Below are 27,371 nucleotides of genomic sequence, written 5' to 3'. Positions count from 1 at the left end.
GGGACTCCAGGATCATGACCTGAGCCGAAGGCAGTCGCTTAACCAACTGAGCCACCCAGGCGCCCCTGGCCTAGATACTTTTAAAGTAGTTTTGCCTATCTTTAATGTAAAAAGCGAATAATTAAAGATCAATGTAAGTTGCTAATCCCTTTTCATCTACCTCCTCTCCCCACTCATCTGTGGAATTTCTTTGAGATCACCAGTGAGCAACTTCTTGCCAAGTGGCTCAATATAGGCTTTGGGGTCAGACCATGTGCTTTCCAATCCCACCCGCACCTCTTGTTAGCTGAGGGGCTAGGGCAAATTAGCTCACTCTCTGTACCTCAACTTCCTCATTTGTAAAATGGAATGATAACAATGACACACCTCACAGAATTATGGAGCATTAAATAACATACTAAATATACTGGGGGTATTGCATTGCACAGTGCAAGGGAGTACAATTCACATTGCATTCTCTGTGGAATTGTGCAAAATGGCAGATTTATGTGCAAAGTACTTATAGCAGTCCCAGATACAAATAAGCATTCATTTAGTAATCGTTTTTCTGTGGAATTTATAATCTTCCCTCTTTCTTGGAATTCTTTAGCTTTCCTGAGCATCACTTTTCTGTTTCCCTTCCTGTAACTGTTTAATTTTACCTTTTACCCTTAATTGTGAGGAGGTGAGTTCCTAGTTGGGCAAAGTTAGAGAAGCAGTCAGGAAAAGAGAAGTTGACAGTGTGTCAGAGAACTCAACACTGAAGTATATATGGACTGTCTCAAACAGGAAACATTTTATACACTTTCCCTTGGAGTAGGAACCAATGTTGGCATTGTAGGGTATAGCCAGTAGGATCTGTTCTGCCACAATAAGATTAGACAGAAGAGATCCCAGGTGGGGCACGTTCTTAGCCTCTTTGTGCCTTATGTTTTTAATATGTAAAGCGAGGCTAATAATGGTTTTCAATCTACCTACATAATAAGGTTATCGTATCAAAGCTAGCAAAACAATGCAAATGAAGCACTTGGTAAAGCACTTAGCATTTAATGCTAAAAACATGTTAAATACTATTGTTCTGGTTGTTATAATAACATAATTGACAGATCCTGAAGTTCTTCTTTATGGAGTTCATCACTTCATGATACAAACTTTGTGACTTCCACATATTTATCTCAAGACATGACCCAAGACTCCTGTTTCTTAACTCTGGTTGAATGATGGATTTATAATCAGATGTCACTTCAAAATCAACCTCATGTTCTTTTTCTTATAACAACTTTGCAATTTCTTCCACCTACTAATGGTCCCAAACTATTTCAGTAGCATCAATCTTCCCTAAAGCCTAGGCAAAAGACTAAAAGTGATTGAGAATTACGGGTTCTAGGTCTATAGTCACTTGATTTGAAGCCATCTTTAACTTCTCTCTTTTACCCCCCAAGTCATTCATACATTTTTTTCATGTAATTACCTTCACTAATAATGAATATTCACTGGGGACTTACTAAGTGCCAGACTCTGTTCTAAGCACTTTTACAGGTTTTAATTCATCGAATCCTCATAACAACTTTATGGCATATGTACTGTTGTTATCCCCATTTACAAATATGGAAACCAAGACTCAGAGGTGAAACAATTGCTCCTGACTTCTATGCCACACAACTCTCCCTGATGAATCTTGAATCTCTCTTTCCATCACTTCTACCACCACTTGGGCAGTGGCTCCCATTACTTCACCTCTATTATTACAACGGACTCCTAAGTTGATCTCCTTGACTTTGCATTTTGCCATACAACTTGTATACTGCTGCTGGATTGCTCTCCTTAAGCACTGCTTTTACCACGTCATTCCTTCATTCAAAATCCTTCTATGGCTCCCTGTGGCCTAGGATGTATAAAATAAATTCCATCCCAATTTTTCAGGCTTTCTGTGTCTGATCCTATGGTATCTATTCAGCTTTATTTTCCCCTCCTCTTATCCCATTATCCATTACTCCAATAAAACTGGGTTTTTCACCATCCCCCCAACCACACTAATCATCTCTGTGACTTCATTCATTGCTACAGGTCTAAACTTCACCTGTCCATCCCAAAATGTTGTGGCTCTAGGAACCCTTCCTTACTAATCTCAACTAAAAGTGACCTTTCCTTCTCTGGAACTCTCATAACACTTTCTTTGTAACCCTCTTATGATATCATGTTCGTCTTTGTATTATAGTAATTTTTGTACTTTTCTTATTTCTCTCCCTGCTCATCAGTTCATTAGCTTATTGAAGACAGAGACTGTTTCAGTAAAGCTTGTATCCCCTGTAGTGCCTCTTTTAATGCAGAACACATAATAGGTGGTCAATAAATAGTTCCTGAATTGAACAGAATTCTGGTTTCATCCACCCAAAATGTTTCTCTTTTTCCTCTTGTTTTATTCTAATCTTTCATAAAACTCTCACTTCTCGAATGAAACCCTCTTGACTGTTCTAGTCCTTGATGAAACCTACTTTCTTAGAACTCTTGTAACACTTAAGGCAGATAACCACACAATTTAGCTCTTGATTGTTTTATATGGTATATTCAGTGTTTATATGTTACAGCACAGGGCCTGGTAAATAAAGATTCTCAAGAAGTGTTTGTTGAATGAATCAAATGTTGATCTTGTCCCACCAGTTGCTAAGGTCTCCAAGATAGGGGCCATGCCTTATATATCTTCTGTGCCCTTGGCACTCTCGGCATATCATAGGTGCTCTATGAATATTCACTGACTGACTGGCTCTTAGATTTCTGTTCTGTGTGTGTCCTTACCTTTCTGTTATTTTGTCCTCAGCCTGTGATTACAGTGAAGAGGCCTCTGAGTCCTCAGAACTCAGGTCCCCATTTACAGGCAGAGTTAGGTTGCTGACACATGGGGGTTTTTTGCCAGTCCCTTTTGAAATGCCCTCTTTAATTTCAGGACTAGACCTTCTCACAGGGACAAATCCCTAGAGGAAGAGGTGGGACTGCTTAGGTTGGGGGAGAAGCATCGAGGGTTTGGGATTGCAAAATACAGATCACTGACCAGAAATGATTTTACAGAACTTAGTCCTGGGTCTGATTACACAGTACATGTCCTGGGAAAAGGCCGTTCTGTGTGTACCTTGTCCTGTCTAAAAATTAAAAAAAAAAAAAAAAGATGAGGAAACTGATAATAACTAGCATTGCTGAGAGACTATGGAAAAACAGGCATTCTCATTGTTTATAGGAATATAAACAAGTGCAAGCTTTTTGAAGGGTAATTTGCCATTATATTTTAATTCTTAAGAACTGTCTACAGGTAGGTATTAAACTTTCAGAAATTTATTTTAAGGGAAACATTCAGGATGTGTGCTAAAATTTAACAAGAATATTCATCACAGCAATGTTTATAAAAGAAAAACTGAAAGAATCTGAAAGTTCAAAAGAGGACTGGTAAATTTAAATAACAGGCTTTCATACAATGAAATGTTTTCAGCCATTAAAAAATAAAGTTGTAGATACAAATTTATTGACATAGATATTCATGACATGCTATGAAAAGAAAGTTTATATAAAAATTTGTACAAGAAAAATATACACAAAAATAATCAAGAATGATAGCCATTCAAAGTTTAAATATTTTAAAAAGAGAAAAAAACAGGGGTAATATATCATACTCATAATGCAATAATAAATGACATCTCCCAGATGGCATGAAGCCTGCCAATAGGATCTTAAAAAATTCAGTTAAAAATAATACTTATATAATACAATAATGATTTGTATATACCATATAGCCAATGTGGCAGAGACCAACTAATATTTCAACTTCTTGAAGGAAAGCCTAATCTACTGAGAGAAAGGGGAGAACCAGATAAGCAGGCATCTCTATTATACTGTGCACCTCATGAACACTCAGCAATACTTGGTGATGGCAGATGGTAGAACGGCTTTGCAGACCAGAAGGCCTCCAAGTTTTGCTAGCCTGGATGGAATCTATAATGTTGCCACACAGAACAGTGGGAGATATGTGTACGGTATGCGTAGAATATGGTCCTTAACTCTTCCCAGTCTTGCTTCTTATTGGAGAGAGGGAAAAGATTGGCAGATGTAGCCAAGGCATAATGGATGTTTCCCTGGACCAAAGAATGAATTCAACATTGTACTGGGTAGTAACCAAGATGTAGATTTTTCTTTATTAATATCTTATATGTATTTATTTGCCATTTCATTGGCATATATGCTTAAAAAGTTCTTTGTTTTAAATGCAGGTTATCCAAGAACATTTGATCCTAATTTCAAGGGGCCTGTTGCCAAGAGGTAAGCAATTTTTTTCTTGGAAATGTATTTTTTAACAAACACAGAAAGCTTACTTTTGGTACCATTTTCTGGTCAATGGAGAATTGTATCTTCTATGAAGGGGAAATGACTTATTTTTAGCCTAAATGTCACCTCATTTATATAGAGAAAATACAGAGAATAAATCTTTCCATGACTCATGAATATCCTCTTTTATTCAGCAAATGAAATGCCTTAAATTATTAGACCGAAGAGTTTGTATTTCTCAAAAAGAGAAGCCTAAAAATGCTTTACAAGATGTAACCACTTTGTAGAGAAGCAAACACATTTGAGTAGTTGTTTTATGCACCTGTTTACTCTGTGATTCACCACTGCAAATGCAGAGTTGCTATGCCAACTTCTTCCACACCAGGTATTTGTGCTACTCAGCTTCCAAAAGCAGAGAGCTTTCTTAGAGACAACCATTCACCATTGCATCGTGTAAGCTTTCAGATATTTTAGACTGCTCTAGGGAAATAGGTACTTGTCTCAACTGGTGCTTCTCTCTCAAAGTTGTGTGGCATTTAAACACTATCCAATAATTCACAGGCCTCTTTTATTATTATTTTTACCCTCTTTTCCAGGATTCCGGCTAATCAGAAAGGGATTTAAAGGGTAGAATAGGTAAAAATGAGGAGAAAATTATGCTGTTGGTAGCTGGGTTTTGCTTAGCTTTGACTTTGATTTCTGGCATTTGTTATAATAAACTGCTAGATGAAATAATGATCAGCATGCTTGTTTGCACTTGCCAACCATCAGCATGGACATTAGCATTTACTGTGCCTACAATATCCCGGCTTTAAGCAAGTATGTGTTCAGTTTATTCTAATTCTGCAAAAAGCCAAGTTGTTTGTTTGGGGTTACTTATTCAAAGGGGTACCAATGCCTTCTTTAGATTAAGTCTGAAATCTCTCATTCTTTCCATGGTAACACCATGCATACATTCTGTTGTCCAGTATACAAACAGCCTCATTCAGTATGTGGGTTACTTTTACTGCACTTGCATTGATTTTACAGTAACTAATTTGTGAGAATCGAATCTAGCTTATTGGCCTTAAGGGACCTCAAGATATAACCCAGATTCAACAGTAGTAGTAGTTGTAGCAGTAATAGTAATAATAATAATGTGCTGCCACATTTGGATGGACAAAATACAGATTAAAGGTGTGCCTTTTCTAGCTATAGAGAAGAAAGCAGAGCTATGCCGGGCTGGCTTTAGGTGTGGGGAAGGAGTTGAGATCTGTCTTTAGTTATTTAGAGTTTAATGATGGAAGCAGGGAGTCCAGGTAAAGTCTAACCAACTGTGATAATCACTATGAGCAAAGTAATTTATTTTTACTGAGGGCCTTTTGTGATGTCTTAGGCACCACAGAAGCCTTCAAAGGTGCAATGGTCATTATGTGGGCATACCTCCCCCAATCTCTAATCCAAGAACAGGGAAAAGTATTGTTAAAACCACAGGGGCTTAACTACAGGAAGACACAGTTGACCCATTTGTAACTTTCCTATAATGCCCTTCCTGGGAAAATAATTGGAGTGTTTAATGAGCAAATGAGAAAGCCCAAATTCTTCACATTACCCCTAGCAGCAGGGCCAGCTTTAGTAATACCTTTTGCTTATAGGTATCACTTCCCTTCTGAGAGATCCAAATTATTGTCAGATATTCAGGCCAACCCTTTCAGCATTCTCTGCTTCTCAGTCGACCATGTTCTGTACACCTCTCTCAGTTCACAAGGATATCATTTGTACCTAGTAATCACCCAACTTTAGTTACTTCTAGGAGAGGTGAAGGAATGATGTTAGTGCCATAGGAGATATTAACTCAGTTTCTCATTTGTTCCCATCCACTAAGAATTGGACCTATGGGAACCAATGCCCCATAATATTGATCCCCCCCAAAAGGATGATTTTGGTAGTTTAAGGTGTTTTTCCAATCCCTTTTGAAAAGTAGTTATCCAGTGCTCAGGCTTTGTCCCCTATATTCAACAGAGTTTTTTTTTTAACATTGGATTGAGATTGTAAGCTTGGTAAAAATGAAATGGCAGTGAAAATGACTGCAAATAGAAAACAAAGAAATAAGGCTCTTTTGTAAGATGCTACATGAGAAATTCCTCTTGTAATTTAGAACTAAGAAAAAAATTTTCATTTAATGGAGAATTAGTATACTTTCTTCTGTTAGATAAGGAGAACTGTGTAATCCACTATATTTCTCCTTTCGTACTGAATTCTAGAAAGCCCACTGATAAATTTAATTTCAATGCCAGCAACTACATTAGTCTTTGAGTCAAGAATTTCTTTTCGGGAGTTTGAATTTCTATTTCTATTTTAATAACTGTTGCACCCAGGTGTTTTAAGTCATTTCATTTAAGATTTTTTTTTCTGGAAAGAGGCAGCATATAGGTTGACAGGTAAATAGAAATAAAAGGCCTACATGTTCCATAATTGCCTTTTTTCCTTTATACACAAAACAGATGAAGGACAGAGGACTCATACTAATCAAATTGGTAGGTTTCACAGTGCTGAAAATAACTATTATTATGAAGGGTGAAAAATCTGTCTGAAATGTAATAAGATGCATTTATTTCTACCTGAAGCACTGGGAGGATGTGGCAAATCCACTGTCATGAAAGGGGTTCAAGAAGAGAAAGAAAGAAGCAGCATTCATTAAGGATGTGGTAGAGGGGATTCATTCACACAAAGGAGTTGGACTAAATGACCTCTAAGTCCTTTTCAACCATGAAATTTCACAACTGATTCAACCCTTAATGCCAAAGCACAGAAGGAAGAGTCCAGCTTATGGCCTAAGTGACACACATGGAAAGTACTGTACTGATGTCCTCTTGTGACTTCTAAAGTGCCATTATCAAGTAGACATCTCAAGTTACTGTGAGAATACAATGCTGTCTCTTAAATTTATGCAGTTATATTGGCTACTTGTTGAAATAATTGGTGTGCTTTTTTTTTTTTTTTTTTTAAATATTTTATTTATTTGTTTGAGAGAGAGAATGAGATAGAGCATGAGAGGGGGAAGGGTCAGAGGGAGAAGCAGACTCCCTGCCGAGCAGGGAGCCCGATGCGGGACTCGATCCCGGGACTCCAGGATCATGACCTGAGCTGAAGGCAGTCGCTCAACCAACTGAGCCACCCAGGCGCCCCGGTGTGCTTTTTTGTTATACCAATTATAACATCATTTATTTTTATTTCCTTCCATTTCCTTTCACATTTGGAGACTATCTAAAAGTTTTCAAAGGGAGTGCTATGGATATAGGCTTTTTATTTCAAACTATTTTGTAAGTCAAAATGGCTTGTAACTTCCTCTCTTCCCTCACATTCTCTCCAGTAGTGATTTTTTCTCTAACACTCTCCTCACACTGATTTTGAGAATGTTACCAGTGATTTCCATCTTTCCAAGTGCAGTGGGTGGTGTCTTTTGTTTTAACTTCCCAGCAACATTTGACAAAGGTGACCACTCTACTTTTTGAAACACTCTTTTCTCTTGGTTTCCTTGACCTTATACTCACCTGAAGATTCTTTTACCTCATTGATCTCTACTTTTCAGTTTCCTCAATCTTTGCTTGATCTCCATATGTTGGGATGCCACAGGACTTGGTCCTTGGCCATCTACTCTTCTCCTTTTCTAGTCTATTTTCAGACTAAGCCAATAACTTTAAGTATTATCTGTATGTCAATGACTCCCAAGCTTGTATAGTTACCAATGACTCTTCCATTGACCTCTGTATTTCCGGATTTAGCTGCCTACTTGACATATCTCTTTGAATTCTCAATACTTACTCTCTCTTAATCTGGCCCAACTGAGCTCTTGATTCCTACTCTTTCCCCAAAGTTCTAAAACCTCCCCCTCAGTCTTCTCCATCTCAGAAAATGACACCAATATCCATTAGGTTACAGATCCTTGGTTTCTTATTTTTTTCTCATCTCCCACATTCACTCCATAGGAAGTCTTATTGGCTTTAGCTCCACAATATATCACCAAACCAACTGCTTCTCCATCTTTCCTGCTACCACCTTCATCCATGGCTCTATACATCCTGCCTGTACGTTTGCACTGGACCCTAGAATCGTCTTCCTTCTTACACTCCTGCTTTTCTTAAATCCATTATCCACACAAGACCCTGAGTGAACTTTCAAATCATAGATGAAATTACACAGCTCTTCTACTTGTATATTTTCAATAGCTTCCCATAGCACTTTGATTAAAACTCAAACTTACTGGGCCTTACATGAGTGCCCTTTGTGTAATTCACTGACCTTATCTTCTACCACTCTTTTTCTCTTTATTCTCTCATTGTAGCTACACTTGCTTTCTTCCATTGTAGCTACACTTGAACATTCTAAACTTACATCCATCTTGGAGACTTTGTGTTTGTTATTCCTCTGCCTGAAATGTTTTGCCCCCAGACCTTTATATGGCTGGCTACCTCTTATCATCCTGCTCCTAACTGCCATTGCCTAAGAGGCCTTAATGACAACCCAGTCCCCCAGTCACTCTCTCTCTCCCTTTTTTTTAGTAGTTTCAACTTTTCATTTAAATTCCAGTTAGTTAACATAGTCACTCTCTGCCACATCATTTAATTGTATTTACTTTATAATATTTATCACTACTGAAAAACTGCTTTAGTCATTTCTTTGCTTACATAATTAATGTCCTGTCTAGAGTATCAGGTCAATGAAAAGCAAGAACCTTGTCTCTTTTGTTCATCATTCTATCCCTGGGTTTAGAAAGTCCCTGACACCTATGTATTTGTTGGATGACTAAATGAACTATCACCCTAGCTTCAAAACTGAAGATGTGCTGGAAAGGATAGACGCTAGTTGGAATGAAGGCAGGGTTCCATTTAGAAGACTATTTCAGTAATCCAGCTGAGAAATGATTAAAACGTGGACTAAGGCAGTGGCCCTGGGAGAGAAGTTTAAGTGGTAATGAAAAGGCAAAACCTTTAAGGCTTTTGGACTGACTGTATGTTGGGGATAGAAAAGAGAATTTAGCATGGCTGTGTCTGATATTCAGATGCATTGTGGTTATGATCACCAAAGCAGGAAACACATGAGGAGAAGAAGGATGGTTATGAAGGGCAGAGAAAACCATAAATTTAGATTTTGAAATGTTGAGTTTGGGATTCCTGTGGCATATCCAGGTAGGGATATTTAGTAGAAAGTCAGAAATATACTTCTGAGGCTCTTGGAAATATTGATATATTTCTTTTAACTAAAAAAGTATGTAAATAAAGAGGAAAATTTGAAAGAATATTAAAGTGTAATAAAAAACTGTAAGGGGGTGACTGGGTGTCTCAGTTGGTTAAGCATCTGCCTTCGGCTCAGTTCATGATCTCAGGGTCCTGGGATTGAGCCCCACATTGGGCTCCCTGCTCGGTGGGGAGTCTGCTTCTCCCTCTCCCTCTGCCGCTTCCCCTGCTTGTCCTCTCTCTCTCTCAAATAAATAAATAACATCTTAAAAAATAAAACATTAAAAAAATACTGTAAGTTTTCTCTTCTGAGAAATACTCCCTGATCATCCCTAGAGTAAACTGCAGGTACTTTCTTTGCTGCTCTCAGAATACTCTGCGTACTTATAATACTGTATTGTAATTAGTTGTTTGCTTGGCTAATTCTTCAATTAAATCATGAGTTCTCCTAAGTAGTAACAGTTTTGGTCATGTCGCACCCCTACTCAAATTTCACCAGTGAGTTCCTACTGCTAAACATTAATTCCTATGCCTTAATATTAAATTCAAATCCCTACACAAATTTGTCTTACTGTATCTGCCTAAACTACTCTTCCTCCCCTTGGTTCTGTCTCTCTCTCTCTCTGGGGTTTCTAAACCCTTGAATGAAATTTCTGTTGAATCAAACCAGTCCTGTATACTTCTGCAGCGTCTGAAAATTTATTATGTCAGTGGCCTAGAATTACAACAACTCAGGGATGATGACTGGCACTAACAAATCTCACAAGAGACTGATGTATAAAACCAGAATACCAATGCAGTAATTTACATTAAGAAATTTAATTGCTGAGCAGACCTGGTGTTCATGTTGGCCTGACCAGCACATTGCTCCCTTTAGACAAACTACACGAGAAACCTAATTATTAAAAGGTTGCTTGATGAGTGTATAGTTCAAACAAGGGAATTGCATGAGTAGAATGCCTAATGGCATCAGGTGCTGGCCGCCTACAGTGTCTATCAACGGAATTGGATCCTCACATGAGTTTGATTTGGTGCCCTAACCTGGAGAGTGCTTGAAGGGCAGATCTGTTTGATCATTATCTGCAATTCTCTTTAGATATGTTAATAAAGTCAATAAGTTTAAAATCAGGCTTGTTGGACTGGGAGGCTTATACTATCATTGAAGTGACTATGTACATCTCTGCTTTAATTATGTGTTGATTTCTTAGTTTAACTCTCAGAAAGCAGCATTATTTTCTATTCTCTCAAGTTTTGGGGAAGCACCTTACTGTTACATAAAGTGGTAGTCTTCCTTGCTTAATGGCCCTGCACAGGATCCACCCCTTCTGACCCCAGTCTCAGAGTATCTTCCTCCACTGAAATCCTGCAGCTTTTGCTGTGAATGATATTCAGTACATTCTACTTGTGATTGCTTTTTAACTTGTACTCATGTATTATTTTGTCATCTGTCTTATAATTCTCTTGAAGCACAGAGATCTGCATTCAGTATATATGTGAATAATGATGAGGGCTGGCTTTTTCCCCCCCTCAATATACCATTAGCTAGAGCATCTACTCCTTGGATAGCATTCTGTTTATAAAGAATGGGGTTATTTCTTTCATAGCTGTGCTTATAAATGTTAATATTCTTTTAGTCTGCATCTTTCAGGTGAGCTTTCCCATTGAAAAATAAATAAAATAAACAAATTCCATCTCCATGTCCTGAGAAGATAATATATGACCTTTATCGTAGAGTGCCAATTGTAGCAATTTGGACTTTATTTTCTCAGACTTGGACCACAGGTCAAGCAAATGGTCATAACATTTTAATGGCTTTGCTCTAACATAAAATGAATGAGATAAACAGAATAAACAACTTTTTACACTTGGACCTATAAATCTTTGACCTGCCTTGACATAGCATACTTGGATCTGCACTACATAGAGTGTCATGCCCTCTGTGGACACTTCATGAAAACTAATTGAATTGAAAATTGGTATGTATTACATAAGCCCTAGTAGTGCAAATAGCTCAGAGAACTCTGATGTTATTTTCCTATTAGCCGAGCGTTGCATTTAGGAATTTGAGCACCCATATCACACCAATGTCATTTGAAAATGGTATAGAATTTGGATAGCTTCCCAGCAAGAGCTTTAAATATGACTTTAAGTCCTAGAGTTCAAACCTGTAAGTAAGGCTTTACTCATATATGGTGACTATTTTGCCTCAAATACAATAGTGAGTGCTATGGCCATTATTCAGCCTCTTGTGAAGTTCACCCTTGTGTTTATCCATAGGTTCTATGTCACTCTGCTTCCTCCCCAGCCTTGCTTTCCTTTAGTCATTGAACAAATATTTATAATACATGTAACTCTGTGATAAGAATTATGCTAGTGGGTGATAATACAAAGATAGGATGTCCTTGTCCTCAGGAATTAGATAATAGAAGAAACAGACAACTGAAAAAACTTTATGGTTCAATGTAGAAAGTACAAGCAGTGGAAGAGAACAAAGGACCTCTCAGCTGTGGATGTTTTATGTGGCTGCTATTCCAAAGATTAGTATTCATTTATTTTCATTCAACAAATATTTATTGGTCATCTGTTATTTGCCCAATATCCTCTAGGCATTAAAGATATAGTGATGAGCAAGATAGACAAGGCACCTGTTTTTTTGGAAGAGGGAAGAGATAGGGCAGACAACATCTGAGAAATGAACATGACAGTATCACAAAGTGGAAACTATGAGGAAGAAAACAAAACAGTATGATGTGATAATGCATAGCTGAGGATGGGGTTGGGCTCTAATTTAGACTTTGTGGCCACAGTAGACCTCTTTATAGAGCTGACAATTGAAATGCGACCTGAATTGCAAGGAGGAACTAGCCATACAAAGATTGAGGACATGGCACTTCAGACAGAGGAATAGCAAAACATAAAGTCTTTAAAGAGGGAATAAGCTTAGTATGTTCAAAGAGCAGAATGAAGGCTGGTGTGAGTGCAGTATGATGGAAAGGGGTGGGGTTGGGGATGGAAAGGGGATGGGGTTTTTTTTAGTTATAATGGAGAAGGAAAAGAGAAGAGGTATATGTAGATTCCAAATCATGCATTAGTCTTTTCTTTCATTCATAACTCTTATCTGTTATGCACGTGGGCATATAGAAATTAATAAGACATAGACTATGCTCTCAATAAACTTAAAATTTAAACTACTAACTTTAATATAAAAAATACTGACTTGATACACAGAGATACAGGCATAATTCAGGGGGATAGAGTAAAATGAATGAAATGAATAATTATTCCCAATTGGAGGGATGAAAAAAGGTTTTTTGAAGGTATCATTTGAGCTGGACCTTGGAAGAGGAGAATGATTTTAATAGAGATTGAAGAACAGAATCAGACTCATGGAGGCCTATGTTGCAGATTGGGTTATCCAGAAGCAGATGGTGAGCTGGAATTTGGGGTGCAAGCTCTTTATTAGGAATCAACACCAGTGAAAAGAAGGGGAAGAAGGTAGGATTGCACAGAGAGAGATGTCAGCTGCTACCACAAAGCCTCAACCCACCCAGCAGGGAGCTCTGGAGTACATACTATCCCTCCCAGCAGTCTGGAGTAACTCTGAAATGGCTACATCTTAATGAGCCCACTTGGCTCAGTCCCTGGGGTTTGTCAGCTGTCCTTGGAGGGCATAACCTGGTGTGAAATGGCTGAGGCAGACTGTGAAGATCCTGGCACATAAAGGCTGTTGATGACCACACTTGCCCCAACCAGGCAGTAAGTCCTTCTTGAAGGGAACCCGGGTGGTGCATCTCCAGGGGGACCACAGAATGTGGTTTGCTACTGAATGAATTTTTCATTTGCTCTCAACCATTATAATACTTTAAGTTTGAATTCTTTTGGCAGGACAATGGGGAGAAAAACTATTTTTCTGTTTAAAAATTGGAAGTACTTTGTGTCCATTTGGAGCAGGAGACCCATGAGTGGGCACAATGGGGAAGCCAGTAGGGGTGAAGCAGCTTCCAAGGGGTTGGGCCCAGGGGTGTGGCCCTCACTCTGTAACTGGGCTGGATAATGTGAAATGGAGCCTCTGGAGGCAATCCTAGTAACAGCATCTCATTATGGAATTTCTAAATCATTCAGACACCAGCAGTGTGGAGCCAGGTTACTAAGTCTTAATAGAACCACAGAAAACCCAGGAGTAGAAAGAGCATTATCAGGAGGCAGAAAGGCAAAGCCTAGTAGAATTCTCTCCACTCACTAGCAGGTGACCTTAATTGCTTTTCTTAATGTAATGACTATGCAACTGTTTGATATGAAGGTTATTTTCCAGTTAAATCTGTGAGGAAAAATTAGTGAAGAAGTATATCAAACTTTATCTAGGTATTGGTATTTAATTTAAATCTTTCCCAAATTGTGCTTTAGTTTTTTTTAGATGATTATTTTGCTTGGTTGCTTAAGTAAGGAATTATTAAATAAATAGTGTATGCAAATGTCAGTTAAGCGTTACTTGAAATGCCTTTCTATTTTGGTAATGAAACCATCAGTCAGGCATGACCCTTCACTTGATATGAGCTTGTCCAAATCCTATATATAGCCTCTTAGAGAAAAAAACAAAACAAAACAACAACAGCTTTTTATTGCTGGCGTTATAAACCCAAATGGACAAAGTGACAACAAACCTCACAACTGTGTATTTTAACAGTCAGGACATGATAAAATTAGACTAAAACTTCTCAACACATGTCATATTGTCATTTTGATTTAAGTTACTTGTTAAAAATTTATCCAAGATGTCATTGTGTTTCATGATTTACAAGTATAGATATCACTTTATGTGCTCTAGACTTTTGAATTCAGATCATTATGCATTTATTTCAAGCTGGAAGTCTCCTATTTACTTGGTGAAATGTCTTCAAGAATTAATTTCTTCACATTGGTAAAGGTGTGGCCCTGTAAAATATTATTTATCTTATGTTTCATGGTAATTTGTCATGTATTCTTCAGAGGATGCTTTCTGTCAGAAATGTAAAAAAAAAAAAAAGGCTCAATGCTGAAAATTGAAAGAAAAGTATTGTTTGCTCAAAATTTAAAGTAAAAAAATTTACACTAGAGTTGATGGTCTCTATGTGCCTTATTCTTAATGTTTCCCTCCTAAAAACATTCCACTGTAATGTGCATTTACATTTTATACGTCCCCCTTGTGCCCTGCAATAAGTATAGAAGAAGTGTAGAAGGTACTGTTAGTTTACATTTGTGCATTTGATATCACAACTTGTTTTTTCAGATTCAGGAAACCAAAGTTACAACCACATAAGCCACCTTCTCCATATGCATTATCCATAATTTAATTTTGTTCAATAAAAGAGGGAATGAAACTACATCTCTTCCTTTCTGGAAGAGGTTTGATTTTCCATCCCACTGCCATCACCTTCCTCCCTAAAACTCTGGCTTTAATATGTGTGCATAATATTTGTGCTGAATTTATGAATTTATTTAATATTCTTGGTTCCCTAAACTATGTATTATAGTTTTGGTATACTGTTTATTCTGTGATCTGTTTTGGATTAGTAGACCATGTCTACTTCCCTAAACTGATAGGCCATCTGTATCATTTACAGTTCCCCAGGGGAGTTAAAACTCACACACATAAACTTTAGCAAGTTGTTAAGTGCTAAACCATGATGATGATTGTAAGGGCAATAGAATTTCCAGTTATAGAAGAAAGACCTCAGTCAAGTGATAAAGATCAGATTTAATGTACAAGAGAACTTTTGAACTGAGCCTGGAAAGATGGGTTGGATGAGTATTTTGCAAAGAAAAGGACAAAGTATTCCAAGTTTTAAAAAAAAAATCTATAAAGGCAAAAAGTCTTCATTCAGTATTTGGAATAGTATCCTAAACATAGGGCTTCATCTCTTGTAGATATCCTGAAGGCCAGTTTGCATTAGGAGCGCAGCCCAACTATTGAAACTTATTTGACTTGTACCCTCTTTGAACTGGCCCAGTTTTTTCATTGGATTGGTCATATTGACTAATTGTCTTGGTATTGAGTAGATACAATCTCCGCATCTTTAACAAGGAGCATGGTATTGTCTCTTAATATCTCTAACTTTCGTTGCCTGAGTGTACTAAAATGTGAGGAGCCCTTTAGCTACAATCTTATGGTTTGTGAGTTCAATTTTAATTCCCTTAAAAATCAGAAGCTGGTATGACCCATGCTGAATTGTTTTACACCCCTGGGAATATGCAGAGTAAAATAAGAATATGTTATTTCTTAGTTGGAACAGCCATAGAAAGTGTTTTGTTTTAAGGAATTGTTCATTTATTTAAGTAGGTAATACACGTAGGTAAACATTTCAAACAGTACAGAAAAGACATCGAGTCCCTAGCACCTCAGAATCCTGCCTCAGAGACAACAAATACTATCAATGACTTGTGTAGCCTTTCAAATAAATGTATGCATGTAAAATTTTGTATATACTTGTATGTATATACATATATATCTTATATATCCCTTTCTTTATGTAAAAAATAATAGCACACCATAATAGCTTTTTCTACTGTTTATTTTTTCTCTACTGTATTTAAGCTAACACTACATCTGGGAGATCAATTCATTAGTACATACAGAGAAGTCATAGGAGTTTGAAGAGAGGTCTTGAAGGAAATGTATTAGATTCTTAAAACTTTATTATTATCCATACAATTTGAAGAAATAATGTCCTCAATATTCTTCTTTGTCTTCTACTTATATATAAAGGTCAAATCCACATGTTTCTTGTGTAACTCTTGGCCCTAGTTACTTCCTGGCAGAATCAATTGCTCTTTTGTCTGTGTTCTCTAAATATTTTATACATTATACATACTCCACTTATGACCCTGATCATATTGAGGGTTTTTTGTTTGCTTTTTTATCTGTTTTTATCCATGAATAGATTGTGAGTTCCTTGAAGCTTTTCTTTTCTCTCTGGATCCTTATTCCCCAGTATAGAGTCTGGTACATAATAGGTGCTCAGTACATGTTTGCCTGATTTTTAAAAAGTGTGAGGCCCTTAACCTTCAGTGTTCATAGATTCCATATTTTTGTTTCCTTGTTGTTATCCTTTGGCATTTGATTTGAAATACTTATTTCCCAATAATAACTACTCTTTTTTGTTTGTTTGTTGGCTATGGAGCAGGAAAAGAATTATGGGTGAAAAATAAAGAAATCACCTGCAAATATTTATACAATGCGTCTTTTATAAACTTTTATGAGAAAAATAGATGATCCTCCCATTTTGTGTTACAAATTGCTGAGGAAAGGCTGATGTGGCTAAAATAAATATACACCCTCCAGCTTGGAGTAATTACCCATAGATGTGTTTGCGTATATACACTTCTTGAACCTACTCTGTGATGTATGTACACATTTGTGTAATGCTCACAAAGATGCTTCATGTCGTTACTTTGAAAATCTTCATGTTTGGCTTAGTCAAGCAAAAACTGCTTTAATAGCATCTTGGATTTTGTTGCCATGCTGTAAGAGTACAGAACTGTATTTTCATTCATGTAGTACTATGCTCCACTCATTTATATCATCCTCCTTTGCTTGCAATATTTAATAGAACTTTTGATGTAAATGCAAATAGTTGAAAGAATTATTTTGTATTTGTTCATATTACAGAGCTTATGGGTCTGGTCTAGCTATCCTTACTCAGAGCATGAGCATTATTCTTCACATTGCTTTGAAGATCATTTAAGACTCATCTTTAAACTGCCTCATTATGTCTTTCAGAAATATAGTTCTCATATAACAACTAATCAGGAAATTCAAAGTATTTGAAGTATGTTAAGAAAAACAGATGTTTTCTATTTAAAGTACTGCAGATGATTGTTATTTCTTTTTCTAGTCAAAAGACGTTCATATCCACTAAATAAATGTATTGTCTTTAAGTGTGTATCCTGTGTCACAGTGGTGAGAAGTCTTCACGGCTAGAGTTACAAATGAAACTGTTCTGCTAATGTTCTGCTTAACTATTCATTTTGCACAGTAGGGAAGCTTGGGTTAGGAAAACATCAGTAAATTTCATGCTTCTTAGACTGACATGAGAAATAGACAATGCTAATGGCAGTTGTTGGCTGGTTGCTTTGAAATACTAGCATGCTGAATGATTCAATAGCCATTTTTTTTACCCCAAATGAACTTAGCTGATTTAAAAAAAAAAAAAAAGATTTTATTTATTTATTTATTTAGAGAGAGTGAGCGGGAGTGGGGAAAGTGGCAGGCATGTGAGCCAGGGGAGGAGCAGAGGGAGAGGGAGAGAGGGAATCCCAAGCAGACTCCCCGCAGAGTGTGGAGCCCAAAGTGGGGCTCCATCTCACGACCCTGAGATAATGACCTGAGCTGCAATCAAGAGTCAGATGCTTAACCGACTGAGCCACCCAGGCGCCCCTAAACTTAGCTGATTTTGTGGAAAGACTAAATCTTACAGATAAACATAGATGCTAATATGTTAAGCAAGAGAGTACGAACAGGAAGAATTAGCCAAACATTTTTAATTATCCATTGACTTCAACTATAGAATTTAAAAGCTGTAGTTTCATTTAATACTTTTGTTGAAACAGAATCATTATTATCCATTTACTTTTAAAACAACTTGAGAGTTTATTTGGTTCAGCATTCTGTTTGGGGAAACAAAAGCCTGGAGATATGGAAAGGCTTAATTTACCAAGGTTACCTAACGACTTGATGGCAAAGGTGGGGTTTGATTCCAGGTCTCCAGGTTATGAGTCTAGATAGAGTTCTTTCCTCCGTATTTCTCTGAAATCGTTTTTTCGGTAAGTCTGTCACTTTTCATTTCCTGGCAGCCTTTTGTTTGTTTTTCTTTTTTGGTGAGTGGAAAAGCAAGCTGAGAATGAGAGGAAAACTGTATCTATGCAATGGATGGAGGAAGAGGAAGGAATTTAAACTGGGTGGCGGAGGGGAGGATCTTTTGGAGAACAAACATGCCCACTGGGGAATATTTTCATGTTTCTGACATATGGCATACAGTGTGTGTCCTCTTATCCGCCCCACCATGACCTCTTCAGCAAACTTCTATTCCTCAACTTCTTGGAGAGTTGGATCCATTTTGATGGATGTGATTAAAATGCTGAGGATACCCTCGGGGTGGATGGGGTCAAGAGCCCAGCTTGTCACTTGGAGGACTGCTTACATATTTATTTGTGGGATTATTTGACTAGGTCTCTTTTTCTAAAACTATGAGCACTACAAGAGTGACAAGAGTGAGCCACGGGTCTGCCTGTTCACTTTTGTATCTTCAATACCAAGTACATTGCCTGGCATAGAGTACATGCGCAATAAGTTTGTTGGAATGTGTTAGAACTCAAATATAAGGTGATTCCTTCTTCACGATGGCTGTGTATCAGACACTTGATCCCCAGGACAGTTTAATCTCAGGACAACTCCACAAGGTTTTTATTTCTAACTACCATTTACAGATTAGGAGCAGAGACTTAGGGAAAGAGCAAGTCACCATCCAATGGCACACAACTCATTAGTGGCAAAGCTGGTATATCGAAAAAGTGGTAGGGCTCTCTGGCATCCAAAGTCAGTCTTTCATCATGCTCCTCTAAATAGTCTTGGTCTTCAAAATCCTACTGACAGGGCCCTAATAAAAACAGGAAATATGGATCAAGACCTCACTAGGAGTTAAAAGATTCTATTGCTTTTCAAAAAACTATAAAGAAGACTGCAACTCAACCTAACAGACTTTCTGTACTGCCCAGTAAGGAGAATTTTTTTTCTGCAACAGCCGCAGTTTACTTCAGAGGGGAGCTCATGGCTGCAACCTATTATGCTTTATTGAAGCAATTAATCAGACTTGGAAGATGGTTCTAAATCCAGACTTTCCTCAAAAATATCCCAAATTTCTAATTTTTCCTTGCTGCTGAATGCTTCTGGAGTCCTAAGAATAGCTCCCAATTACTGAGTGATTTCTCAGTTACTTTATTTAGAAGAATTAAGTAATATTTGGGGAGTACACACTAGCGAGTACCAGAGAGCTACTTTGGGATTGCTCTAGAGATCACCTGATGAAATGAGATTTTGAAAAGAGAGTGGACAAGTAATATAGATTCATTACTTCTGGTCATAAGAAATATTGGATGTTATTGTAAAAACACTCTATTAAAATCAATTTTTAAAGTAGTACAGTAAGTAGTTGTATTGTGGAGACCACAAATGGGAAATCTGGAATTAAATTTCCTGTGGAAGTATCACCAATAGATTGAAAAACTGTATCTCAGACATCTTAGAGGTGAAGGTGTTGTGTGGTCTGGGCAACTAGACTGTATGACTAAGAAATCCAGTGATGGCAAAGAAGTGGATGTTAAAGACGAATCAAATATTTTTTTGGTGACATTTAAAAAGAAAAACTCATGAATACCACGTTAATATATCATTTATATTTATTTAATGTATGATTTTACATATGCATGTGTAAATAAACTTTTAAATCAAATTACATAAGTGGATCTTTAATTATTTTATCTACCTCATTATATTTTGATGAATCCTTCCCCCTGTTTTTATTACTTATTTCTTTATTATTATTTTTTAAAAGATTTTATTTATTTATGAGAGAGAACGCAATGGGAAGAGCAGAGAGAGAGGGACAAGCAGGTTCCGTGCTGAGCCCGGATCCCAACGTGGGGCTCAATCTCATGACCCTGAGATCATGACCTGAGTTGAAACCAAGAGTCAGAGGTTTAACTGACTAAGCCACCCAGGCACCCCCACCCCTCCCCGTTTTTAATCTTCTCACTGGGAAGATGGAACTTGTCATACGTTTGGGGCTGTAATATTAGTTATATAGTATTGTTTGGCTCTGGCTTTTTCCCTTCAAATAATCCAATTATCAAATTAGTATTTGTAGAAAGATAGGATTTGTTAGTTCTTAAGATGATGAAATAGAAAACAGTAAACTTTTTGAGAATGGAGCGTGTGTATTCACTAGAGACAAAATACCAATAAATAAAGACAAATGACCTTTTTTTATTAAAACCGAGATATCTGTAATTACATATAGATAGAAATTTCTGAGAAATTAATGCTTTTACTGATGTCATAAAGATATAAATAAACATCTTATTATAATATGATACTAAATTCCAATTTGCATTTTCTCCTATATATTTATGATAGAAAACTCATATTTCTTTGCTTTTTGCCTTTGGTAGCAATACAACAATGACAAATAAGCATACTCACTTAGAATCCCAGCCTGATTTTCTGAAACAAGGTCATGTATCACTAGCTTATTTGTGCTGCCCCAACCTTTTACCAGAAGGCTCTTAAGGGATTTGTGAATTAAATCTCCAAGTGCATTTGAAAAGCTTGCTTGGTAATTGGACAGAAAGAGAACCTTAAGAACAAGGTCACCTAACCAAAACCATTATTTAGGTCACATACCTCTCTAATATTAAACAGTTAGGAAGACACATATAATTAAATGATCCGTACTATTTAATGAATATCTATTTGTCATTCAAAATATTGCTCCCATTAGGGAAAGGTGGCAACTATTAATATTCAGCCCTTTAGGCTATAACTTAAAAATGAATTTATATCCTTAGGCATATAGAATGGATTTAACCTCCCTCGACTTACAAGAAAAGCTATGTACATTTTCGTGGTTTTTTCTTGGGCTAGGTTAAGTCTCTTAGAGCACAGAAGGTTGGTATTTCTTTCCATAAAAATTAATGTCATGTTGTATTCAGTCTCTAAAGACTTTTCACATAATTTTGGTATTTGCTACAAGGCAGATGGGTTATAAAATCATGCTTTTAAGATATCTTTCATTTATAGGTTTTGTGTGAAGAATTCCCTCATCTTTTACTCTTCCTTTTTCTTCCTATGAATTTTTTTGATTGCTCTTAGGGTTTGTTTCTTTTCCTGGTCAGATATAGCTTGATAGCATTTTCTATTACTGTTTTCAAAGATATATTTCTTTTTGAGGCTGCTGGTAGGTAACTTTTACTAAATTTAAGTATAAGCTTTTATGTAAACCCTATTCTACTTGAGACTTACGTGCCATATATTCTTGACTTTCCAGCATATTTGAATTATAAATAATTAACTTTCATTTTCTGTTTATAAGTATTTATCTTTTCTTTATGCTAAAAGGGGCTAAAATCTTTGAAAAGGATCAGAGTAAAAATGAGGCAGGGAAGGAGACTTGGCAAGTGAAGGATAACAGGTTTTCCAACTCAGGTGCAAAAGCCAAGCATTTAACAAACTTACTGTGACAATGAAATGAGAGAACTTTACAGTGTATTCTAAATTTAAGTCATTTATTTCATCATTTGTTTCCTTTATTGAAGTGTATCTTCTTTCCTTGTCTAGGATATATTATTATGTTAGCTATACTATTTTGGAAGCTTTTGGCTGAGCTTCTTATAATATGTAACCATTTTACGTTCTGTTCTGTTCCCAATGATCCACACTAACCTAAGAAAGCTAAGACATGCATGACCCAAGACAGTCCAAACTGAACCTGTTAGTAGAGTTGAACAGACACACTTTGTCTCTCCTTGCAGAAGGATGATAGCAGGGAGGCAGAAATGCACTGGTAGGCTTACTTCTTTGGAGGTCTACAGAATAAAGTTCTGGAGAATAAAGGGCAGATCTTGGCTCTTGGACCTAAGATCCTTTTCCTTTACTGCTTTTAGAAGAATTGGTAATGACTTAAATAAACCAACACTAAAAATATTTTAATAGAGCTAAGAATTTTTTTCGTCTTTTAGTATTACCTCTGAGAAAGAGTAGATTGAGAGGTGTTATTGAGGTCCATGCTGCATGAAAACCAAACTAAAGCTGCTTTATAAAAAATTCCAAAAAAATCTATGAGCCAGCAATTATGTTTATACATTTTTCTATCATCTGAATTGATATGGCATGTAGGACAAATGCTATTTCTTGTCTGCTGCTCATATGTTCGGAAAGGATGTATTTGCCTGGGGTTTCAGGGTGGAGAGGGAAGGAGAGATTATATTTCTCTTCTGTACAAATATTAATGTATCCCAAAGCACACAGAAGTCTCTACAGAATCATTTGGAGCTAACTAAAAATCAACATAATGCACTGTTTACCAGCCTAGCATCTAAATGTCAGCCTGGCTAGAATTTTGTGGGGCCTTCTTATTTGATAGTCTCGATGTGCTTTTGTTCACTAAGCACACATCTCTGAAGATTTGCAGATCCAGAAAGGCCTTGGAAATATGGAATAGGGAGATGTGTGTTGGATGTGAGATTTGGACTGGATATTTGGAATGAAGAATACTAGATTAGCTTTGAATACTGGCTCTGAAGAATAGGAAGCAGGCTTTGCCCTTCACTTTATTCTGGTGCTCACCTCTCCATGTAAGACAGCTGCCAAGAATACCAAGGAGACCCTGTAACAGGGGAAGCCACAAAGGCTGATGCTGGCCAGAAGCTCTGGACCAAAAATGAAGCTTAGAGTAGAATATTAAAGAATCAGCCAAGGATGATGCTTCTGCATCAAAAGCCGGAAGACAACATGGATTAACCTGACATTTGTATCTGGCATTCTTTTGTCCCTTCTGAAGTTTTATGTATCCTAAGATTCAAGGACGTGAAGCCTCAAGTCAGTATATGAAATGCATATGTACATGTTATAAAACTCCACTTTATATAACTTATTTACCTGTGATTTTGGATAACACAGACAAGATCATTTGCTTAAAATGAAATATATACTCACAAAAGTCAGATGTTTTAACATTACTTTTACTTTTGGTCTCTATGGAAATTTAAATGATCTCCTTCAACTCTATTTTTATTTTTATTTTATTTATTTTTTTTATTTTTTTAAAGATTTTATTTATTTATTCATGAGAGACAGAGAGAGAGAGAGAGAGAGGCAGAGGGAGAAGCAGGCTCCCAAGGAGCAGAGAGCCCGATGCGGGACTCGATCCCAGGACCCTGGGATCATGACCTGAGCCGAAGGCAGATGCCCAACCATCTGAGCCACCCAGGCGCCCTCAACTCTATTTTTAGAGAGGGGTTTTAATGTATTAAAAAAATAGAGGGCAGACCCAATCTGGAATAGGTTCTACATGGACACCACACTATAGGAAATGCTGCCTGATGTTATGGACTGACTGTTTATGTCCCCCCAAATGCATTTGTTGAAGCCCTACTCCCCCAGTGATATTTGGAGGTAGGGACTTTGGAGGTAATTAGGGTTGGAGGAGGTTATGGAGATGGGGTCTTCATGATGGAATTAGTGCCCTTATAAGAAGAGATGAGAAAGCCAGCTCTCTCTCTCTCTGCCGTAGGGGAGATGAAGATCCAAGTCGGCAGTCATCCATACTGGCATTGTGAACCCAACTTCCCAACCTCCAGAACTGTGAGAAATAAATGTCTGTTATTTAAGCCACCCCATCTATGATATTTTGTTATAGCAGCCTGAACTAAGAGGCATGGGATGTTCACTCTGCCCACTAGGATAGTGCTTTTATTTTATTTTATTTTATTTTATTTTGACTGTAAACTCTCTTTTATTGAATACAATATACATAAACATGTTTTTAAATGATGTGTGCACCCACTTTGTTTAAGAATCTGTCCTTAGTTATGTGTGAAAGTACAGAAATGTTAATTGAGAATACGTATCTGAACCCAACTAAAGAATTTGCTCTATGTAACATTTCAACAAATCTTACCAGTTTCAGCAGCGAACTATACATAGGCATCAGAACACTCTGATTCTGATATTAATTCCCAATTCTGTTTCATTAATATGTGGGAAAACTGGCTGGGGAAGGGTCTCTGTCTTAGTTCCAGTTAAGTCCTTCCTTAGTCTCAATCTGGCTGTAGTGTTGGCCTTTCCTGGGTCTTGCACTGATCTGCTTTTGTCCTGTACATCTTGTCTATTCCTAGATCAGTCCAAGCTAAGTAGCCAGCTTCTTGTTGGAAATGATTGAAAAATTGGAGCATTCATAGGCTCTCAGTCTAAAATCATACTTCTTGAATATAGAATATTTTATGGTCTGAGAAGATCTAATATTGTATTCATATGTGCACTCCAGTCTTTAAAGGATAGACCTCAGTTTTTATATTTCCATTGATATTGGGATTTTCTTTTCTTAATCACTAATTCCACAGATTTGTAAAATGCGAAGGTGTACCTTCTTTCAATATAAATAGGCTCTGCAAAAATGTCTGCTACAAAATGCAATGCTTGTGAATGTCCTTCATGCATTTTCAGGGAGGGCTTTCATTGATCTCCATAGCTTTTGGTGAGTAGAAAACAACCTTTGTTTGAATGTTACCAGAAACAATCTTAGAATTGCTTAAAAACCATATTCACGTTATAGCTGCTGCTTAAGTCTGCTTGCTGCCTCTTGGAGTTTTGCTGGTTGAACCATGTATGTCTCCTTCCCTGTGGATTACATACATATAACAGGGCTCATTGTGACCATGTGGTCTGGTTTTGTATCATCATTTCTTTCACAGCTACATAAAATTCATGTGGTAAGAACAAATACATTGTCCAGTAAGAAGCAAAAAGGGGAATGTGATATAAAAAGAGGAAAGAAGCATTCTACAATATACTAAATCACTATCTCTCCTCTAGTTTTTAGCCAAAATATTACCAGCTTTTTTGTATAACAAATTCATTCATTCATTCAACAAATATTTATTAACTCCTAATTAGACATTGTTCTGGAAATAATGATATAGATATAATTAGTCCCAGTTTCTACCCTTATGTTTCCCATATTCTAGTGGTAGAGACTAGTATGTACAAATAATTAAAACACAGTGCTTTGGCAGAGGTATGACAAAGTGTTAAGGGGGCACAGAAAAGGGGTCTGCTCTTTAACCTAGTGTGACCGATAATTGCTTCCCAGAGGAGGTGACATTTGAGCTGGTTCTTGATGTTTTGACAGGTAAGGGTGAAGGGGCATTCAAGGCAGAGAAAAAACATTATTAGTTGAAGCATATGAAATTACCGTTTTTAAGGTCAAAACCAGTTAAATATCAGCAATTTCATATGGTTCAACCAAATACAAAGCCACTAAGATTTGAGAGAGCATGGGTTATTTGTGAGAGTGGATAGAAGATAGAAAATAATTTTGAGCAGCTTAGTAAGGGCCAGGCTAAGAAGTTTGGATTTTATTTTGTAAACAGTTGAGAATCTTAAAGGTTTTGACCAGTGGATTTATATGTCAGGTTCTACGTTTTATAAAGTGTGTATGATGGGCCAGAGAGAGCAAGATGCTATTTGGAGGCCGTGGTATCAGTCCTGATAGGAGATGATGAGGCCCCAACCTAGCCACTGGCTGTGAGATTGGAGAAAAGGAAGCAGAACACTGTAGGATGGAGAATCAGTAGGACTTGTTAATCAACTAGATGTGGAGGATAAGGGAGGAGTCAAGAATGGCATGATTTTGGAGTTAAAAGTGGGTGGTAGAAATAGACAATGAAAAGAAAGAAAATTTTGGGACCTCTGAGAGCAATAGATAGTGAGTTCAATTTTGGACATTTCAATTTAAAAATAAGCACTGGCATTCAAGAGAAAGGTTAGGGCTATTCATGGCTGAAGCTTTGGAAACTACATAGATATAGATGAGATCACCTTAGATTAGCAGATAGAGTTGAAAGGTGAGGTGGATCAGAAGAGAGTCCTGAGATTATGTCAACATTAAGATGCAGGCAGGGAAAGAACAGTCCATGAAGCCTGAGAAGGAGCATAAGAGATGAAAGAAGTATGCACGTGAGAGAGTTTTTCTGGAAGATCAGGTAAGAGGATTTCGATAATGGAGTAGTTAATAATTGTGGTTTCCTGGGAAATTCATGTTTGGCAGTACACTGAAAGTAATCATATATTGTGATGTTCTGCCTAGTAAAATGAGAACCAATATTAAGTATTATTGGGAGGTTTCAGACTTTAGATGTTAAAAAAAAATGAAGGTTTTTTAGACTGGTACAAACTCTTTCCAGCCCTAAATCTTTATTAATTTAAACTTTTGCATATGGATTTATATATAATGGTGGTAATAATTTATAGTTCAATCTATGTCAGAGTTTCAATTTTCTGCTTCTCCATGTGTTTTTCTATTTTTTAAAAAAAGATTTTATTTATTAGAGAGAGCAGGAGAGAGAGAGAGAGCATGAGCAGGGAGAGGGGCAGAGGGAGAAGCAGGTTCCCCACTGAGCAGGGAGCCCAACGTGGGGCTCAATTCCAGGACCCTGGGATCATGACCTAAGCTGAAGGCAGACGCTTAACCTACTCAGCCACCCAGGCACCCCTCCATGTGCTTTTCTAAACATACATTCATGGGCACACACTCCTAACTCACCTTTTTCTATGGGGAGTTCTACATGTTTATAGATGTTGCATAATTCAACTTCCACCTCTCCACTCTCTGTTGTTGATAGAAATAATAACACTCATGCTATTTTTTCTCTCTCTCAAATAAATCAATAAAATCTTAAAAAAGGAAAGAAATAATAACTTGGTACTCAAAGCTAAAGTAAAGGGGTGCTAAGAGACTCACCAGGTGTTAACTTTAGATGGAGTGTAAATTCCCAGACTATGATCCTCAAGGCAATCTTTACCTCAAGGACAAAACCCAGACTGAGAAGAGATTATATTTTGAGTATATTCCCTTCTGTTTACAGCAAGTGAGGCAGAGAAGAATGACTAAAAGATGCAATTCAGCTATTTGAAATTAAGACTTTCTTCTTCTGGGAAAACTCTGGGTGAACATAAACTAAGATGAAACAATCATATTAATTTGCTTGTCTAAATTTAAGATCAAATTGGATGGATTGAAATTCTGAAAAGCTACCAGTGAGCTCAACAGAAGTGTT

General features: G+C 37.1%; 1 protein-coding gene across 2 annotated transcripts in view; it reads left to right on the top strand.

Annotated features, from left to right (window-relative positions):
- SLC44A5 (solute carrier family 44 member 5) overlaps positions 1 to 27,371 on the top strand; it is a 342,614-nt gene that overhangs the window by 191,900 nt on the left and 123,343 nt on the right. Inside the window, exon 2 of one of the 2 annotated variants that reach the window (XM_081818649.1) lies at positions 4,236 to 4,284. In XM_081818649.1, the coding sequence (XP_081674775.1) occupies positions 4,236 to 4,284 (49 nt within the window). Of the gene's footprint in view, positions 1 to 4,235; positions 4,285 to 12,847; positions 13,263 to 27,371 lie in introns of those variants that run through there. The other variant, XM_081818650.1, reaches the window with a different exon arrangement.

The sequence above is a fragment of the Leptonychotes weddellii genome, chromosome 4 (assembly GCF_054177405.1).
Source record: "Leptonychotes weddellii isolate Sample4059 chromosome 4, ASM5417740v2, whole genome shotgun sequence".
Lineage (NCBI taxonomy): Eukaryota > Metazoa > Chordata > Mammalia > Carnivora > Phocidae > Leptonychotes > Leptonychotes weddellii.
The sequence above is the reverse complement of the archived record's forward strand: the minus strand, read 5'-3'. Positions and strand labels throughout refer to the sequence as shown.